The sequence below is a fragment of the Hipposideros armiger genome, unplaced genomic scaffold, assembly GCF_001890085.2.
Source record: "Hipposideros armiger isolate ML-2016 unplaced genomic scaffold, ASM189008v1 scaffold_135, whole genome shotgun sequence".
Classification (NCBI taxonomy): domain Eukaryota; kingdom Metazoa; phylum Chordata; class Mammalia; order Chiroptera; family Hipposideridae; genus Hipposideros; species Hipposideros armiger.
The window spans coordinates 2,937,648-2,958,014 of NW_017731485.1; the positions used below are offsets into that span (position 1 = coordinate 2,937,648).

The 20,367-nt window shown below is 50.5% G+C and overlaps 2 protein-coding genes across 3 annotated transcripts in view; one reads left to right on the forward strand and one right to left on the reverse strand.

Moving 5' to 3' along the window:
* LOC109386573 (ATP-binding cassette sub-family A member 3-like) overlaps positions 1–2,838 on the reverse strand; it is a 69,710-nt gene extending 66,872 nt beyond the window's left edge. Inside the window, exon 1 of one of the 2 annotated variants that reach the window (XM_019649889.1) lies at positions 2,785–2,838. The gene's annotated coding sequence lies outside the window, so the exon portion shown is untranslated. Of the gene's footprint in view, positions 1–1,235; positions 1,304–2,784 lie in introns of those variants that run through there. The other variant, XM_019649890.1, reaches the window with a different exon arrangement.
* Positions 2,839–2,896: 58 nt separating this feature from the next.
* On the forward strand, positions 2,897–18,972 carry CRYM (crystallin mu). The gene is made up of 8 exons (XM_019649892.1): positions 2,897–3,164; positions 3,657–3,810; positions 5,712–5,774; positions 10,420–10,521; positions 12,342–12,525; positions 15,878–15,999; positions 16,683–16,767; positions 18,628–18,972. Exons 1-8 carry the CDS (start codon positions 2,995–2,997, stop codon positions 18,690–18,692), a joined length of 945 nt encoding a protein of 314 aa, XP_019505437.1. The 5' UTR covers positions 2,897–2,994; the 3' UTR covers positions 18,693–18,972.
* Positions 18,973–20,367: the final 1,395 nt, after the last annotated feature.

The following is a 20,367-nucleotide window of genomic DNA, read 5'->3' on the forward strand; positions in this document are numbered from 1 at the left end:
GAGGCCTGCAAACTCAGGAAATAACTCAATGGGTTGTATGGAAAACCTGCTCCCTAAGACCCCCCCAGTACTTCTCCACTATCTCAGTTCCCTTTTCGAGGACCCCATGCCCGGGGTGGGGGGCTGGGGGTAGTTCTTTTCCTGTTCCGTGGAGAGAGGCCAATTACAAGACCCTTGAATAAAGCTTGCGCTGTTGACGCTCACTTTCGGTCTCCTAATTGGCTGGGCGATATCCGGAAAAGGACTCCGCTTGGGGGTCCTGGGGAAAAGGGGACTGCGCCCCTCAGGTAATACTCAGGCTGAGTTCTGGCCTCTGTTCCCTATTCCCATAGCCTTGCATGTTTTCCTTGTCTGTTTAACTTTCCAGTGCAATTTTTCCCCTGACAGAGCAAAACGAAGACACCTTGAGCTACTTAACCCCTGCATCCCTTTCAGCTGTTTATTGAGCACTTACTATGTTATGGCAATTTAAATACTGCCCTCACTCTCTGAAAGGCGTCCAAGTAGGATCCCTTTTCTTATGGATGAGGCAACAGGCTTAGTGAAATCCAGCAATTTACGTTAGGCCATTAATATAAGCTGAATGTTTGCATCCTCTTCTCCCCCCAATTCATATGTAAAGTACTGAACAACCAGGGGATGGTATTAGGAGGTGTGGCCTAGGGAAGGTGATTACGTCCTGGGGACACAGGTCCCGAGAATGGGATTAGTGCTAGAAACAGGCTTCAGAGAGCTCCCTTACCCCTTCCGCCCCTTGAGGACACAGCAAGAAGAAGTGGGGGAGGGGGGGGGTCTGTGAACCCACTCTGCATGGAGCCTTGGTCTTGGACTTCCAGCCCCCAGAACTGTGAGAAAGAAATCTCCGTCACTCAGTAGTCCGTGGCATTCTGTTATCGCAGCCCCACTGACTAATAAGACAGTCAGTCTCACAACAAATAAATAGTGGACGAGTCAGGACTAGGACCAAACATTTGCCTCCCGAGCCTCTGCTTTCCAAGACCGCACAGTCCAAATAAAACGCCCAAGAGTGTCTTTCTGTGTAACTTGTCGTCGTGGGCTTCCGCGTGGGCTTCGCACTAGAGGGAAGGCGCTCTTACTCTGGTGTGTGCGTGGTTTTTTGAGGGGGGGGGCGAGGACAGGGGCGCACTTTCTCCTCCCCGGGAGTGGGGGGAGCTGCCGCCCGAGCGCGGGGCACGGGGAGGAGGACCAGGGGATGGGGAGGTCCGGACACTCACCGTCCGCCGCTGAGGTACGCGAGTCCACAGCCGCGGCGGCGCCTCCGCCCAACGCCCTCCGCAACCGCCCCCGAGCGCAGGTGCGCCGCCTGCGTCTCGCGCGGACGCCGCAGAAGCGCGACCCCTGCCGGTACCCGGGGGGCGGGAGGACCCAGCGCGCGCCGCCCCGACCGACGCAAGCGACCCGGCGTCCCAGCCGTCTTCCCAGCCCTGGAGCTCCCAGCGCTGCGGCGCCCAGCCCACCTTCAGCACCGAGCATCTGCAGTTCTGAGCCTGTCCCTTACATTTTGCAGCGCACGACAGTACCTCAGTCACCGGGCTTGCCTCCCCCTAGCGGCAGCCCTGCCCCACGGTCAGCCCCACTACCTGCTAGTGGCAGGTAGTCTAGGGGAGTGCGTGTCCACCTTCTCCCCAGGGTCTCTGCCCGGGGTTAGCTGGGAAGCTGCAGGGGCGCAGGCGTGCTAACCCTCTAGGCTTGTCATTCCAGTCCAACTCTGTCTGTCTGGCAACGACTAGAAAACGTGCCTTCCACCCCATGGGGTTCCCCCGGCCCGAAATGCCTTCCCGCTACCCCTCTCGGCCAAGGGAGCTTAGTGGTTTGAGGGGGGGAGTTCTGGAGCCTGACTTCAAGGGCAGATCCCAGCTCCTCTTGCGGACTTGCTGGGTTAGGTAAACTTGGACGAAGACCCCCCACCCCTCAGAACCTCGAATGGACAGACAGTCAGGCTCCTAACACCTGCCTCCCACGGAGGTTGCAGAATTCAGTGAGATGCTACGCGTAAATGCGCGTTGCCAGACGTGGTGGAGCAAAAGCAACAAGCTGTCTCTGTTGTCGGCGATCATCATGCATTTTATTTTTGGCTTCGGTTTATTCCACCCTCCGTCCTAAAACCCTCCTCTAAGCACTCCAGGTCAAAAATAACTTCTCTCTTTTCTTCCAATGATCAAAAGCCGTTGCTTTTCCTACCAGAGATTTGGTGGCTCGGGTTTTAACCTCCAGCACCCTGGGTTAGCTTCCTGTGGGCACATTGTTTTATTTCGTCCTCTCAAGTATAAGATCCTCGAAGAAAAGGCCTAAGTCTAAGCCTTCTAAGGCAGTTTGGCTCTTTGTGTGACTGAGGCCGTGGCATCTTGTCCTGGGAACCCCCCCCCCCGTTTTAAAGGTGAAGGTTCGCCGAGTTAGTTACCCTAACAGAAAATTGTGCACTTAAAGCCACCGATAGCCTGAGATCTGGGCAGAGGCTGGGAAAGGGGACTCCAGATGGGGACAGAACCGAAAGAAACAAGTCTTTTAAATAACTGCCTCCTTTCATCTAAGATCTCCTAGCAAAAGGCAATAATTTAAGAAAAATAAGGAGCCTCGCCATCCCCTGCCCCCATCTCCCCTGCCCCCTTTTTCCCAGGCAGGAGGCCAGAGACAGCAAGCCGCAAGATTGGTGGGCGGAGACCAGGTGGAGCGCCAATGCCCGTCGCAAGGACAGTGACTTCAGCTAATGGCAGGAATTGAGGACGTGGACCAAGAATCCTAGCTCCCAGCCCACCGCCTCACCTAAAATCCTGGGGAACCGGTCGCTGGAGGGGACCCGGAGAGCCAGCCCACCGCGGCCGGCGGGGGTGGGCGGAGACCCGCGTTGCTCCGCCCCCGGAGCTGCGAGGAGACCAGTAGGCGGCACCACAGGGCCGCGTGCGCTCATATACGGCGCAGTCCTGGGAACGGGGATCGCCGGGCCTACGCGGAGGTTAGAAGGCAGGCGGCGAGATGAGCTGGGCGCCCGCGTTCCTGAGTGCGGCCGAGGTGCAGGACCATCTGCGCAGCTCCAGCCTCCTCATCCCGCCTCTGGAGGCGGCTCTGGCCAACTTCTCCAGCGGTCCCGACGGAGGGGTCACTCAGCCAGTGCGCACCGTGGTGCCGGTGGCCAAGCACAGGGGGTGAGTGAGGAAGGCGGGAGGCCAGGGGCTGGAGACACTGGAAGGGAGGGAAGCAGCGGGAGAAAAGGGGGGGGGGCTTGTCTTATCGCTGTTAACAACAGCTGCCACCTAAAACGTGTACTCGCCACTGTGCCAAGTGGGCGCTTCACAGGAGTCACCGTGTTGAATCCCACGCACACTCTCCTTTATGGGTAGGTAGGTGTTCGTGCAGTCAGCTTACTGGTGGCAAAACGGAGACTCGGCGAGTTCAACTCGGTGACTGACCCAAGGTTACCCAGCTAGTAGGTGTCAGAACCAGGATGGCATTTCTCATCCGGAGCCAGCCTCTTGAACAGACTGTGCATACTGCCTAAGGGGAGGGCAGAAGCAGGGAGTAAGGGAGAGGGCCAGGGGAGCAGTGATGAGGAGAGAGAAAAGGTATATAGGGACTTGAGGATGTCATTGGTGGTCGTGGTGGTGGGGGGGTGTCAAAGCTGCTTCCTCTCCTTGCAGTTTCCTGGGGGTCATGCCCGCCTACAGCGCTGCAGAGGACGCCCTGACCACCAAGTTGGTCACCTTCTACGAGGGCCACAGCACCACCTCCACTGTCCCCTCCCACCAGGCCACTGTGTTACTCTTTGAGCCAAGCAACGGCTCCCTTCTGGCGGTGAGCAACTCCCTGACCTGGGGTGGAGTGGGGCCCCTGGGCCCAGAGCCAGGCCGGGAAGTCATTCTCTGTGAGCTGGGGGCAGTTTTGTTCTGACCACACATGCCCCACTCTGAGTGACTGGATACCGGTGACAGTGATGGCTATCTGTGACCACATATCTGTTTCTAGGACTTTCTGAAGATGCATAACCCAGCACCAGAGCTGCTTCAACTGTGTGTGACATGTGGAAGTGACAATCTTGTCATTCTTATATACGTTCTCGTCCTAGACCAGTTATTCCCAATACACAGATTGAACAAACCCAGTAGCCAAGGAAACATTTGAGTGACTCTCTGTAACGTGGAAGGGACTCTCTGTAATCCCTGGGAGTCTTTTCTGAGGAGTACCCAGTGACCCATTTTAACATTTAATGATAGTGTAAAAAAAAATAACAGTAGCCCCTGTTTATTGAGCATTTTGGATGTCATCGCTGTTCTAAACACTTCACATGAACTGACTCTTGATACTTAAAGCCACTCTATGAGGTAGGTCATACTATTATCCCCATTTTGCAGACGAGGAAACTGAGTCCTAAGGCAAATATGCCCAACTTACCCAGGTTTATGTAGTGACTAAGGGGCACGGGTGGACTTCAGACCTACTCAGTGTAAATCCAGGGCCTGTGCTGTCTTACCACTGTACTCTTCTGCCTTTCTCACCGCCACATACTGAGCGCTTCTCATGTGCCAGGCAGGAGAAATCGATCTCATTCAATTCTGACAACATTCCTCGGGGGGAGTTTTTATTACAACCCCCCCCCCACACACACACACTTTCTGTTGAGGTCCCAGAGGCTCAGCGTAGTAGAGTCATTTTGTTTGAGGTCACACATCTGGTTAATAAAAGACCCAGGAATGCCTGACTGTGGAGCTTGTACTCTTAACTCCTGGGCTCTGTGCCCTCCAGGCTGGTTCTGACATCAGGCAGTTGAGACCTCACCAGGGACAATCTCCTTCATGCCACCTGAACCTCCCTGGATCCTTAGATCTTCCTTCTCTCCTGAATTTCTGGCTCCCCAAGGAAGCTGACGGCTCATTACTCCTCTGGGAAGAGTACGTAGCGCTTCCCAGCCTGTCCTTGTCCGATGGCGATGACATCCATACGCCCTGCCAACAGTGGTTTCCCAGGAAATTAGGACCAGCTCAGACTTTCAAACAAAATGACAAAGCCTTAGATCCTCCCTGAACGTGCTCAGTCGTAAATGATTCACTTCCTTGTCCCTGAAATGAGAATCCTGATACTACCTGGGGACGATCGACTGAGACGAGTGACTTATAAACAGAGGAGAGCAGCGCAAAGGATGGTGGTTGTTATTGGCCAGGCATCATTTGGTTACCCGGGGAGCCTTTAAAAACAAGGATGTCTGGTCCCACCCCTAGAGAGTCGCATTCAATTTATCCAAGGGTCTAGTCTGAGCATCTTCATAAATCTCCCTACACGGGGGCGGAACTTGAGAGCGAGAGCTCTGTGGCTCTTGCACGGATGTCAAGTGACTCATTCCTCAAGTTCCTCTTCATGTGGTGATTTGAGAATCCCAGGGCGAGGAAAGAAAATGGGTAATGCTTGGGGGCTTGCCACGTGCTAGATGTTTTCATGTATGGCGATGCATGTAACCCTCACGAAAACCCTCTGAGCCGCTGGCGTTAGCTTTGTTGTTACAGGTGAGGAAACCGGTGCTTAGAGATTAAGGTAAGTGCTCAAAGTTGCATTTCTCCTAAGTGGATCCAGACCTGACATCAGATCCACGCTCTTTGTAGGAGACTGTAACGCTTCCCTAGGGCTACTCTTTTCGAGCGCCTCTCTCCGCTTAAGTAGTGGATAAGGGTGCTCCTTGATGACTGTCTGTCCTTTCCTCCAAGGTCATGGATGGAAATGTCATAACTGCAAAGAGAACCGCTGCAGTGTCTGCCATCGCCACCAAGGTAAGGTTAGCATACAGCTATGTGTGCTGTCAAGGTGAGCTGGTGGGTGGGGTTGGGTGTCTCAAGCTTGAATGTCTAAAGGAGGAGTGAGGAACTTATTTTGGTCTCCCTTGGGACATAGCTGGAGCTCCAGATGCCAAATATGTGATGTCAGGTGAGCTCAAGGATTTCTGAAATTATTAGCTACCGTTTGATGAGCATGAGCAGATTCCAGGTACGTAACGTGCATTATTCCTGATCTTCACCTCAACTTTGCAATGTAGATATAATTATCTATGTTTGCCAGGTGTAGGGCATGTGGTTCAGAGAGGGTATGTGACTTGCTCAGGGTCACACAGCTTCTGGTAAGTCAGCGTGGTTGCCCCATAGGCCAGAGCCAGCACTGCACAGGAGGGGAGGGCAAGCCAGATAGATCCCAGCCAGACCCGTGCACTCATTCCACCAGCCCTACCACATGCTGGGCACTGTTCTAAAGGTTGGAGATATGGCAGTGAACACAACAGATTGGCACACACAGGGGGTGTTAGATAACACACAAAATAAAAAGGAAAACACATAGTGTGACTTGCTACAAAATAATTCACCAATAACAACGAACCTCTTTTGACTTTAATAATGTGCTAAGATTTGCTTAAAAAACAAACAAACAAAAAAACCCACCACCACCACCACCACCAATGGAAAACAGTGTGAGAAGGATGAAAATAAAGCCAACCTGAGAGTATTGAGAAGGGGTGACATTTTAAATTATCCAGTAAAGACTGTTATTGAGGTGGTGACACTTGAGTAAAGATGGAAGGCAGTGAATGAAATGGGGAGGAGAGGCGGGGCTCTCCAGGCAGAACGATGGGGTGAGGATGTTTCTAAGCGGTGCCAGGCATCCTGCAAGAGAAACTGTATTTTTGGAGGCTGGCGTTAAGAGGAGGAGGCTTAGAGAACTGTGTGTGGGAACTACCGGAGACTGAAATGTTAGATGCAGAAGGAACGTTAGATGCAGGAGGACCAGGCCTGGGGACGCTGGAGTGGGAGGCCTAAGCATGACGGGAAGGGCTGCACAGCACAGACCAGGTGTTCAGGCTGAGTGTGTGTGAAGGTCTAAATACGCGATGGGGAGCAAAGAACAGGAGGACTAAGCTGGTAATTGTATAGGAAGGGAGTGCACAGCTTGATGAACTGGTTTTGTGAAATTACATCCAGACCCAACGCAGGTCAAAATAATGAAGGGGCTCCTTGAGAAATGGTTGTTGGCGACTTAGGGAGAGAGTGACTCCGACAATACTGGCTTACATTTGTAAAGGGCTCTGGTCTGTTTCGAAATCATTTCCCGCCTACTGTCTTGACTTAACCTTTGTGTTTCCGGTAGGGAAGGCACAGCAAGTATTATTGGCCTCATGGAATGCACAGGGAGATGGAGGCTAGGGTCTCCTGACGTCACATCCCTGGTAGCTCTGGGGTCTTCCGAGGCTGCCTGGTTGTCTGGTCCCAGATCAGTAGTTTCCAACCCAAGCGTCACCTGAGAATTAAAAAAAAAAACCAAAACATTCAGATTCCCAAAACCACCGAACAGAAATCGCTGAGGGTGGGGCCCAATCACCTAGTTATTTTAATAGTCGCTGGTTGGTTCTGGTGACCAACCAGTGTTCTCGGTTACACTGCGCTGTGCTGCGCTGATGAAAACCTGCTCCCAGAAGAGCTGAGGGCTCCTGGGCTGGGGGTTCAGAGCGCAAGCTGGAGCCTCACAGTGCTGTTCCCTGGGCCTCAGGTGGGGTCTCCTATAAGGAACGGAGGGTCGATTTTATTTTTACTTATTGCTCTGTAAGAGTGGGATGTTTTCTTCTCCACCATGTCTCTTTCTTTTAGAGCTTTTGGGAGCAAGGTGAGAAATGTAGGAAGTTCTCAGGTCTGATGGACATGGAAATGTCTTTGTATTTGGGCTGCACGGAAGCTGAGTTGGGGCCTCTGGTATGTTTTCTCAAGGTGACAATGTATATCAGGCTTCATCTCCAGCGTGCGTTTATTCACCAGATATTTGAGTGCCCACCGGGTGCCAGGTCCTGTGCTCAGTGTGCGGCATAGCGTGATGAGGAAAACCAGATAGAGTGCCTGGCATCACGGAGCAGAGTCCGTTTCAAGGAGACAGATATTAATCCACAGATCACAGCAACAAATGTGAAACTGTACCCCTGACAAATACATTCCACCAAGGGGATGAAGTGCTACAGGAGCATAAAATCGGGGGTCTTGACCTAGTCTGTGGGATTTAGGAAGGCTTTTCCTGTGTCAGGGATACCTGAGCTGAGATGTGAAGGGTAGTAAGAGTTCCTTGTGTGGGGCAGAGGGGGAATTATTCCAGGCAGAGGAAAGAGCCTGTGCAAAGGTCCTCTGGTTGACAGGCACATGTGCTTAGGGAACTGCAAGGAGGCTGGTGTGGCTGGAGGACAGGAGAGCAGGGGAGCATGGCATGAGAGGGGGATGGCGGGATGGGGGGAGGGGCGCAGACCACATAAGGCCTTAGTGAATGTAAATAAAACACAGACTTTCCATCTCTGTGTTTAAGTGAGAAACCCAGCAGATTCATATCCGTGTTTTTAATTATCTGCATGCTTATGGGAAAAGAATGAAGTGCCATTAATCATGTGATGATTGAAAAAGTCATAAACGTTATGCCATTTGCGAAAAGAGATTATAACATTATAACACTGTGTTATAACGTCGGTTATAAACATTATTACCAGGGCAACAAATTATCAAGTAAGGCAACCCATCAGAACTAGACATTTAGTTTAAGAGGTTGAAGGTTACTTTTACAGGACACTAACAATTTCTGAAGCCCAAGTGTACTTCCAAGAATAGATCGATGCTGAGAAGAGAGAAAAATTGATCTAGTTAAGGAAAAATCGCTTAATTCTCATTAACGGACAGGTGCATAAGATGGCTAGCCTTGTGGATATTGTCATTTTGAAAACTTTTCGAATCAGATTCCTTGAACTATAGTTGATAGCACAAAATGGTATCTCTACATCTGCAACTATATAGAAAAGATGAATATTCAGTAATATCTCTGAGACTCCTTTGTGCTAGTAATTCATAATTAAAAGACTTTCACTTTTCAGGCTACAGTCCAGAATTTCCATAATTAGCACTATAAGACGAGCAGATCCAAGGAGCTCAAATTTTGCTAATAAAATAGAGAAAAGGTAGAACAGGGTCTTACTTTAAAAAATGGTTTGAGGGGCAAGTGATGTCTTTCCTCTATGCCACCGGTTCTCAACGGAGGACAATTTTGTCACCTGCCCCAGGGACACTTAGCAATGTCTAGAGACATTTTTGGAACTGGGGATGGAGGGGTAGAAGTGGGAGGTACTACTAGCACCTAATGGATAGAGGCCAGGCATGATGCTAAAGATCCTATAATGCACGGGACAGCCCCCAACTCCCTGCCAACAACAGTTATCCAGCAAGGTTTCTTGCTGTGGTCAAGGAACCCTGCTCTGCTTCTTATAGGTAATAGGAGATATGTGCCAATTCTGTGCAAATTAGACTGCTTCTGTCTGCATGGGGCTTATAGGCCAGTCCAAGAAAATTAATCTGTAAACAAATAAGTGCAGTGAAGTGGTGAATTTTATCAGTGATCAGAAGGACTTCTCTGGAGAGGTGATGCAATGAGTTCATTATACAACCCCACTTCCAAACGCAAACACACCTACATCCTCTATCGGTGCACAAATGCCAGCGCTAAGTTCCTCTTTAGAGGAAGACAGAGGCTGGGAAAGGATCAACAGAGAGGGAGGTGAGAACCCCAGGGTCCCAAGGGCCCTTGGATTCCAGGCAGCTCTTAGTAGTAGGCAATGGGGCTCTAAGAAGTGGGTGTGGCTTATCATGTCCCTGAGATGGGGGAGCACAGGAGAAAGAGAGTGAAAGATGTGGCTTTAGAGCTCCCCTGCATCACGTAATAGGACCCTGAGCAAGTTACTTAACCTCTGTGGACCTTCATATAAGAGAAAGACAGCAATAGGAGTGTCTCGCTCACAGGGTCATTGTCTGACTATGAAATCCTGCAGGCTAAGCATTGGCATATATTAGGTGCTCAGTGAAGGCCCCTTTTTTCCCTCCCCACTCTACAGAGGGGAACAGAAACACGAAATGACATCGACTCGATTGCCCGAGAGTTGATTTTTTGCTGTTGTTCTTAAATATGTTCATCATATAAAATTGTATAAATGTAAAGGGCACAACAAAAGTATTTAGTACATTTATATATTGTACTCTGATTGCCATTGCAGGGATCAATAACACCTCTAGCATGTCATATAATTATCCTTTCTTTTAAGGGGTTGGAATAATTAAGTTCTAATCTCTTAGCAAGCTTGCTGATTATAATACCATATTGTATTCTGTATTCACTAAACCGTGCATTCAATCTCTAGGGCTTAATCTGAAAAAGCCAAACTCGCAAATACAGAGAGTTAGATGGTGGCTACCAGGGGGTCGGGGTGGGGGGGTTGAAAGGTAGGACAGTGTTGCCTCAGCATTCTTGAGGGAGCTGAAGATAAGGCAGGAGTCATCGGATACTCAAACTGCATTTGTCCTTCCCTGGGCTGCTAGTGTCTCACTTGACCTTTTCCATCTCGTTTCTGTCAAATAGTTTTTGAAACCGCCCAGCAGTGAAGTGCTGTGCATCCTCGGGGCTGGGGTCCAGGCCTACAGCCATTATGAGGTCTTCACAGAGCAGTTCTCTTTTAAGGAGGTAAGTCCAGGGAGGGTTGGGGGAGCAGTGGGGAGGCAGCAGCTCTGACCTTTTTCTTTACTCCTTCACTACAACACGGGTTGTGCTGAACTAGTTAGGGGGAGAGTCCCATCCAGCCCACTAATGGCTCGCCCAGAAGTCCGGCTGCAGGTAAAGGGTGGGGAGAAGGCCTGACTCACCTCTTCCCAGGTTCTCAGTTCACAGGGTTTGCCTGAGGACGCAGCCGCCTGCTGGGTTAGTGAAAGGGTTACGTCATATCCATTACATACATTCCCTTGTCCTTTTGGCCCCTGTCTCTGCTTCTCCTAGGAGAATGCGCGAGTCTTTAATTATTCAGGGTTATGGATCTAGGAACTGTAAGCGAGGCCTGGAGAGCGGGAGGCCACAGCATTCCCCTCTGCAGCCCAGATGTTTGTCCACGTTGGGGACGCCTGATGCTGCTTTTATTGCATTTTTGTGCATGTGTGAGAGGCCTGGGGCAGACTTACAGTATGATTTTTTTTCCTTCTTTTTAAGGGTAAAAATACGACCTCTGCTTTGGGAAATATAGACTATAAGGAAGAAAAATGCCTCTTTATTTGTTTTCTAAGACAACAGGTTTACATTTTCCAATCTTCTCTCATCAACTTTCTGTATGATAATTTTAAGCCTGTTCGAGATACACAGTTGTTATGTCCTATTTTTTTCATTGTTCTAACATCATCGTTTTTCCGGATGACTGAATTTCCGTATAATATTTGCATAATTTTTTATCAAGAAGGGGGGCGTGGTTAACCACTCTCTCACGACTAGGCCGATTGTATTGATTTTTGACTTGGTCGATGAACTCCTTCAGACATAATGTTTATTTCCATATTTATTATATTGCCTTAGGAGAGACTGTTTCAGCCTTATGTTCAGTTGAAGGCTGACCACCCCCACCCCAGACATGGAAATCTGTTACACAGTCCCTACCCTGCTTCGGGTTGAGGCCAATGACACCCCCCACTGCACCCCCCCCACCCCCCTTCCGGGATTCTGCTTGCAGCCCCTTGCTCTTGCCTTTTTCATCTGCTGCGCCATTCACTCCTGAAACCCTCTCACCTTTAGCTCCCTGCATACCTTTCAGAGCTCCAGTTCGTCCATGCGGGGCGCTGCGGTAGACAGTTCTTTTGGGAATCCCATCTCTGCTATGACTCCTCTACAGGGGACGCCAACAAACTGCCAATTGGATGACACTGAGTGTTCCCCTATCATTTGCATTTTACAGACATGACAATTTAGGCCGCGTGAGGTTAAGTTACTCCAGGGGCGGGAAGCCAGACAGCAAGGGTTGAGGCCCAGCTCCAGAGCTTGTCTGCTAAGAATCATGCAGCTATTCAGCCAATGAGGCTGTGTGTCCCGGGCGAGCACTGGAAAATTTCTCTGCTTCTTTAAAAGGGAGGAGGGCTAGAGAAAGGCCATTCGACTCTCTGGCCAGGGATCTGCCCAGATTAATGCCGCATACGTACCCTTGTTCAAATGTCCACTTTCCCTAGGGGATGATTTAAATAAGCAGGACATGGAGTAGAGAGTGGGAATGGAGTCAATGGAATTGTAACAGATAAGCAAGATATGGGGGGGCAATAGAGAGGGAGAGGGGGGTTGTTACTTTGTGAGGGTGAAAAGGATAAGTAGTGCATTGTTCTGCACACCTGAAACTAACAATAAATAAATAAATAAATAAGCACAGCCCTGACCCCAGGGCAGTTGGACTTTCTCTTGGCACCTCTGGGCATGACCAGACATAAAACAGCCCGACAGTCATGGCACCCATGTCCCTCTTATGCCCCCCAATGAAGGTGAGGATATGGAACCGCACCAGAGAAAATGCTGAGAAGTTTGCGGACACCGTGCAAGGCGAGGTGCAGGTCTGCTCCTCTGTCCGGGAGGCTGTGACAGGCGCCGATGTGATCATCACGGTCACCATGGCAACGGAGCCCATTCTGTTTGGCGAATGGGTGAAGCCAGGGGCGCATATCAATGGTAAGCAGAGTGGCTTCCTGAGCCATGGGGAGGTGGCGGCCTCCCTCGTCCCTAGGCTGGGTCAGGGGGCTGCCCTTGCACAGCTGTGTTTCTCCTGAGCTGCTTAAGGGCCCGGGAAACACATGAGCCCTGAAAAAAACCAATATCCGTTCCAAACCATGGGACCAAAGTCACACTCCTGAAACGACTGAATGTAAGGTTCAATATAACGTGACACGATGGCAAATGACCACTTCTTAAGTGCAATGAAGTTTCAATGACAAAGCCAAATAAATGGCTCATGTTTTCTCAACTTTGAGAATTACAAAAAAAAAAAAGAAAGAAAAAATTCCTTAATTACAGCGCAAAAGGCATGTAACACAACACATGGATTTTTTTTAAATGTCTGATTGGGCCGGTGGAACTCTGAACATAAGAGTTTCTAAGGCCTCTAAAGACCCTCAGATGGCCCCTGGGGTTACAGCAGGAGCTGGCCTAGATGGTGTACTCGCTGTGGCAGGTGCTGTTCTAAATTCTTTATGTGTTTTGTATCATTTAATCCTTACAACAGCCTCCCAAGGTAGGAGCTATTATTATCCCATCCCCATTTTACAGGTGGGTAAACCAAGGCATGGGGAGATTAAGTCACTGGCTAACTTGCCCAACATCAGAGGTCCTTAGCAGCCTGAGAGCTGGGGCCTGAGCTGAGGCACTCTACCCTCAGAGTCCCAGCTCTGAAATACATACTCTGTGTTATCTATGAAGGAGCCTGGATTCTGGGGAGCGAGCAGGCAAAGACTAGAGGATTTCGCCGTGTTATTGGTGCCCCATGTTTTAGGGATAAGCACATGGTGTGACCTCAAAAGCTAAGATCTGTGTGCACGTTGGCAGATGGGCAGGCAGGAGCCAAGTACCGTGATCGTGCGTTCCCTTACACGTGATTATTGAGTCCCTGCCCCAGGCCAGGCACTGTCCTGGGTACTGGGCATGTCAGTATCTGCACTCAAGCTTGCCACTTTCCTGGTGCTTATGTTCTCTTGAGGGCAGATAGACACCCAACAAGTAAGCAAACAGATGAACTAGAGAATTCCAGCTAAAGATGAGTTCTGTGACATGGAGGAGCGAGCCAAAGCAAGCTGAGGGTCTGAACCTGTGGGATTGATGTTAAGATGTGGGTGGTTCGGGCGATGGGTAGTAGGTGGCTTAGCTGGTAGGTGAGAGATGGGTGAGAGCCTGGCTTCACGGACAGTGAAGCCATTTCTGAAAGGACTTGGGACATCAAGAGAAACCAGCTCTTGGTGAAAAGGACAGAAGCTGCATCTTTAGCGAGACTGACTTGATTTTTTTTCCCCCCAGCATCAAACAGCCCCCATTTATGATCTCACAGTCTCTGTGTGTGGTTCAGGGGTCTGGATGTGGGTCAGCTGGGTGCTCTACTCGCACAAGGATGAAATCAAGGCATGGTCTGGCCTGCAGTCTCAGTGTCCAGGCCGCAGGCTCATCTAGAGCTTGCAGTCCTCTTCCAGGCTTACCGAGTTGTGACAGTTCCCTTTCATTGTAGGATGAAGGTGCCCGTTTCCTTGGGGCCACTGTCAGCTCTTAGAGGCAAGGTCCACATTCGTTACCGTATGGTTTCCCCATCCCTCAAGCCACCGGTGGTAGAATTTCCCTCATGTTAGATCTCTCTCCCACTTTGAGTCTCTCCCCAGGAAGGGCCAACTTGGTTTTGAGTCAAGCCTTCTCTTATATTTCCCTGACCTAAGGACCAAATTTGTTTATGTGTTCGCAGAGGGGTCAAATACACTTAAGAAAAGTGTGTTACAAGTGCAGCCGACAGACTTTTACTTACTGTGCAGCATGGTTGAGAGGCGGGCCCAATGCCAACCTCCCCACCACGTCTGTCATCCTGCCCTGTGCCCCGCAGCCAGTGTCTGAGGCTCCCCTCCATTCTAGCGCCACTGAAGTAAGGCCAGAGCCGGTTCTGAAGCAGGCCCCTCCCTTTGCCGCCTGGCCCACCTCCATCTGCCCAGGGGGCCTCACACAACCCTTTGAGAACTCTGCCCACTCAAAACTGGTGGTGGGGGGGAACAAAGCAAGAGAAGAGGTGGCCTGAGACGCTGGGGTTCTTTTTCCCACCAACTTATGATTTATTTACGAGCTTCGTTAGCGAGGGCTTTTGTTCTGTAGAGCTCCCCATACAAACGACCTTCAAGATGGACGTTTTTACACCAGTCTCTTTGAAAGTCAGAGCGAGAGAGAACAGCAGGAGAGGCAGCGAGCAGAGAAAGCTGGACAGCATATAATGCTGCCTTATAGGGGGATAAGGCTTTATTGCACTTCCCAAAGACTGGCCGGCCGTGGGCTGGATCCAGACAGCAGATGTGTTTGGTTTGGACCATAGAGTGTGCTAAAAATCGACATAACACATGCGAATAGATTTCCTGCTTCCCTTTAAAAAAAAAAAAAGGGACTATCTAGCAGTGGACCCTTCATTCTCACATGGCAGCAATTAGTTGGCGCTGAATGGCGACTCCCCTTTGTTCTCTGGACCTGTGCCTCCACCATGTTCCAGCCCAGTCCTTCTGACCAGCGCTGCTCAGGACCATCACCTGCGTGGCCCTGCAGGCCTTTGGCGGGGCAGCAGCGTCTGCACCGTCGTACGTGTCAGTGCCAGGATTCATCCCTACGGTTCCGGGCTGTGCAGATGATGTGATAGCTCTGCGCCAGGAGGGAGCTGGTTTCCTTTTTGTTGGGTTTTCTCCGAGACCCTGGCACTGGGCTCCGTTGTCACCATTAAGAGAGAGGTGGTTGGGGGTAAGGAATGGGAATGATGAAGCGGAAGCAGACAGACCAAAGACAGAGGGGTGTGGGGTACGAAGAAACCGCGAGCGAGGTCTCGTTCCAGGGTCTGGGTAAGGAAGTCGCTGCCCCCGATAAGAGGAAGGTGCGTGACAGCCTCTCAGAGCTATAGGTGAATGTGTTCGAGGCATAACCTTGGCAAGCGCCTTCATTCAGCCGGTGCATCTTTTAAATGGGACTGAGACATGAAGTGAACTTGTGGGAACCACAAATAATAATAGGGGTGAAACATCCCACAGATAGCAAGCCCCAGTAAATGCATGCTAAGTTGCCTCCAAATCTTTTAGTGGTGAGATGGGAAAAGAAACGGAATTAAGGTAGGCATTATTCTTGTTCATGAGGCTTCAGCCTTGCGGATGGGGAGGGGGTCGGTCTGGGGAGATGAGGCACCCCCAGCCTGAGTGTTCCCACTTGTCCTCTCTCGCCACCTTCCCCCCCTCCCTTCCATTCTCTGGCACGTTTAGTGTCCCTTGTGACTGTATCTGGGCTCAGGGTCTGTTTTGCTGTCCCTTAGCCATCGGAGCCAGCAGACCTGACTGGCGCGAGCTGGATGACGAACTCATGAAACGAGTTGTGCTGTACGTGGATTCCCGGGAGGCCGCCCTGAAGGAGTCTGGAGACGTCCTGCTGTCAGGGGTGAGTCTCCTGGTGGCTGCTGGCCCCACCTGGATCCCAGGCTTTCATTCACCTCCCCTTCTGTGTGGCCGGCTCCAGACCTCGCAGTCACCCCTACCTCTTCGTGGGGTCACACAGCTCCTAAACATCTCTCAGTCCTTTCCAATCCCCTTTTTTAAGTTAATGGGGCCATTTTGGCGGTGACATGTGTCTTCTCATCCTCTTTGCCTGGAGAGAGAAGCTTGGTGGATTTTTCCACTGGGCGGGGCTGTCCAATAAAGCTGTAGGATTGGGATATGGGGGGGGGCTGTTGTAGCCTGAAAACCTTCCCAGTGTGGCCAATAAAGAAGACTGTGGTCGGCCACTTTCTGGGCCACTTTTTCTTTTGTAATCAGGGCATAGAGACCAGAAGGGGGGCTGTCAAAGTGAGTGTTTAGATCAGAACCTGCCTATTTCTTCACTGACGCAGCATCTGGGCAGGACATGGCCCTGGCCCCCCAAACTTACCCCTCAGCATTCACGGTGTCACAAAGGCAGAGGGTACCCCAAAAATATTCTAGGGGGAAGTCTCCTCCTGACATCAGCCAGTTTCCAGAGAGTCTGTTTCCAGTGTGGGGGTGCCCTCCCTGCCCTGGCGACACAAGCCGGCCAGAGCACCCTCGAGCTCCATGGCCCAGGTAGGTCATCGTGGGTGCATTTCCCAGGCCGAGATCTTCGCGGAGCTGGGAGAAGTGGTGAAGGGAGTGAAGCCAGCGCACTGTGAGAAGACCACGGTGTTCAAGTCCTTAGGTAAGGGCCCCTGCCCCCAGGGCACTCATGGAACCGAGCACAAGGCGGGTTTACCTGTAGGTGGGAGGAGGGATGAGTCACCCAGCTCCGTGGCTGACACGTTGTGAAATCCACCATTTGAGTCAATTATTTACATGTCTTACTGTAATGGTTAAGCCCGTGAACTCTGGAATGGGGCAGTCGTGGCTGGGATGCCCCTCTCAGCCTCTCTCTGACATGCACCCTTGGGCAACTGACCTCATGTCTCTGAGTCAGGGTTTCTCCACTACCTGTTAACCTTGCTATTTTTGTATTAAGTGAGATGTTCCTGCCAAAGGATTTGCATTCCGCAGGTGTCAGCTGTCTGTCATTTAGACTTGCTAGATCGAAATGAAACTCAGGAGAAGACATCCTCCAGAGGTGGGGGGTGGGGGATAAAAATGTTAAAAGGCGGGGGAGCTTAAGGGAAATGGCAGAGAGACCCAACAGGAGGGCAACCAGACTGGAAGCCTGAGGCCCCTTGTGACTCTCCTGCTTGCTGATTTCAGCAGGGGCTTCCCTGGAAGCCCCATTACGTGGCAGCCCCACTCCCCATTGCCATCGGAATAGGTACAGGCAGAAGCCCAGCAAAAAATGGGCGTGGCCTGCTCCAGCTCTCCCACCCCAGCAGATTTCAGGAAGTGACATATAACAGAGTTGATATTCAGCCAATATGCCTAAACTATTGAAACGCGCCCAAACGGGTCGGTCAATTAGCTGCTACCCTTCCGAATGCCCTCTGTCCTTCTCTAAAGTTCTTTCGTATTTCCTATGATCGAGCCCCCAAATTGCCAACTCAGCACCTACGCCGACTGGTCACTCTCTGTTGTCTTGCCGGCTGTTAAGTATTTTTAAAATCTCATGCATGGGGAGACAGGCCGAGGCAGTATAAACTCTTCCCCCAACCCTGTTTCAAAGACATCATGCCGCTTCGGCTGTGTCTGAAAGTTTCAGGGTTCACAGCGGATCGGAGGTCAGCCGAGCCCTTAAGGAGACAGAACACTCCAAAAATCTGCTCTACCCCTTTGAGCCGTTTTGGTGTTCTCGCTTTGGGGACTGGTGTATTGGCATGCCCTTTCATCTAGCAGACATGGATTAAATGTCTGTTTAATCCGTACTGGTTGCCATGGGGGCTACAAAAATTAATAAAACCCAGATCTGCCCTTTGAGAACACACACCTACCTATTTGAGGCTAAGGACAGTATCCGAAACAATGACAGAGTCGGGGTGGCTGATGGATGCTGGGTTTGGACTCGAGTGGGAGATAGCAGACTGGAAGCCTGGGGGCCAAACCCGGCCCACCACCTATTTCTAGGAATAGATTTTACATTTTCAAATGTTTGGGGGACAAAACAAAAACAAAAGGAGAATAAGATTCCATGATGTGTGAACGGTGCATGAAATCCAGACTTCAGTGTCCGTGAAGAAACTTTGATTGGCACATAGCCGGGTTCCTCTGTGGACCTACTTACTGTCCACATTGCTTCTGCATAATGGGGCAGAGGTGAGTGATTGTAAGAGACCACATGGCCCCCAAAGCCTAAAATAGTTACCCTCTGGCCCTTCACAGAAAGTTTTCTGACACCGAACTAAACTTGGACGGACACTTAAGGTTTGTCGGTGGGCACTTCTTGCTTGGTGTCATATTCCCTGCTATGCCCTGCCCTTCTCAGACCCTCCAAGCCCGAGCTCACCTGGATTCTCTATCAATCAGTCCTGTTACCCGGATGGGCGTTAGCAGCACGGACAGTGGATCAGGAAGTTGCCATTTCCCGGGGCCTGGGCTGTTTCAGGAAAAAGGTGTTGTGACAAAAAGTGAACCCCGTTTCTGTCCCTTCCAGGAATGGCAGTGGAAGACACGGTGGCAGCCAAGCTCGTGTACGATTCCTGGTCGTCGGGTAAATAAAATGAAGGAGGCGGATGCTGTGGTGCAAGGGGCGTTTCCGCCAGTTGTCTCATCATTTCTAGATCAAACGAGGGAGCCCCGTCCCCGGCGAGTGACAGTTTTGTGCGTATCACGTCTTACCTTAAAAAATGAGGTCCCCTGTTGTGTTTGGAAAGCAGAGCTGGGTGGCCGGCTGGCCGTTCGTTCCCCTGTTCTGCCTGATTACCGTTAGTGCTCCCTTTGCCCTGTATTTCACTAGCTTTTGTAATTCCTGGAAAATAAAGCATTTTCCAATTCTGCAGTTCTTGCTTCGGTAACTTCTATCCCTCGTGGCAAGGAAAGGGAGACCAAATGTTCCCATTCACTCCCTGGGGGACCTCCAAGGACTATGTTCTATTTTTTAAATGGAGGTACAATTTACGTGCCACAAAACTCACCAGTTTGAAGTGTACACTTCAGTGGTTTTTAGTGTCATCTCAGAGTTGTGCAACCACGACCACTGTCTAGTTCTAAAACAATTTCCATCACCCCAAAAAGAAACCCATGAGTAGTCACTCCCCACGCCCCCTTCTCCCCAGCCCCTGGCGACCACTAATCTACTTTCTCTCTCTGTGGCTTTGCCTCTTCTGGACATTTCATAGAAGGGGAATCACAGATTATGAAGCCTTTTGTTTCTGGCTTCTTATAACTAACGTTTGAAGGAACAGTGGAGCTTCTATATTGGTCAGGATTCCTTGGGTCACAAGTGGGAGAGACCACAACTCAAACTACATAAGGCTGAATGAGTAAATGAACAAGGAATGGAATGTATTGGCCCTTGTGACAAAGAAATACACAGGTAACTGGTTTCAGCGGCAGCTGCATCCAGAGGCGGCGAGGGTCAGCAGGCCCCTGTTTTGCTCGCCCCACCTCTTGGCTCTGTCTTCTTCTGTGTTGGCTCCATGATCAGGCAAATTCTCTGGTAATGGCAGGATGGTTGCCAGCAGCTCCTGAATCATAGTGTCTTCCGACAACTGCAGCAGAAATAGAGATTCTCTTCCTTAACAGTTAAAAGTCCCCGAACTGAGTCTCGCTGGAATATCATGGGCCCATCGCTGGGCCTACCGTCGTGGCTGAAAGAGACGGAATGGCCTGGCACAGGCTTACAGTGGAAGGCAGCCTGGCTCCCCTGACAGAAGGAGCAGCAGGGTTCCCAGGAGCGGGGACCCTTTCATTCTCCTCGTTTGTTCCCTGACAGATAAGACCCAAGCTAATGTTGACTGTTTTGTTAATACATTTTGAGCCAATCTTTGTGTCCATCGCAAAGATACAGTATTTACCCTTTAATTGGGACAAAAAGGAGATGTTCAGGGAATAATAGGTAAGCCGATGGCATCTACAAGCTGGGTTACCTTAATTAAAATAAAATGCAACTGTTCAAAAACATACAACTTAACTTCTAATAACCCATTCCTGCCTCACAGAGGTTTACATTATTTGCTGTGATTACGTTATACGCTGCAGTTATGTTTGGTCCCTTCTTTTGAACCCAGTAGCTTGATGGGATTTTTACGTGAGGTGTTAAAAATCACATGTCCTTCCCAGTCACGTGCCTTTATCTCTTCCCAGAATTGACATGAAGGTCAAGAGGTTGATCACGGTGAGAATTCCCAGGTTTGCCTGGGGCAAACATACCATCCCCTTCCCATATTTTCTG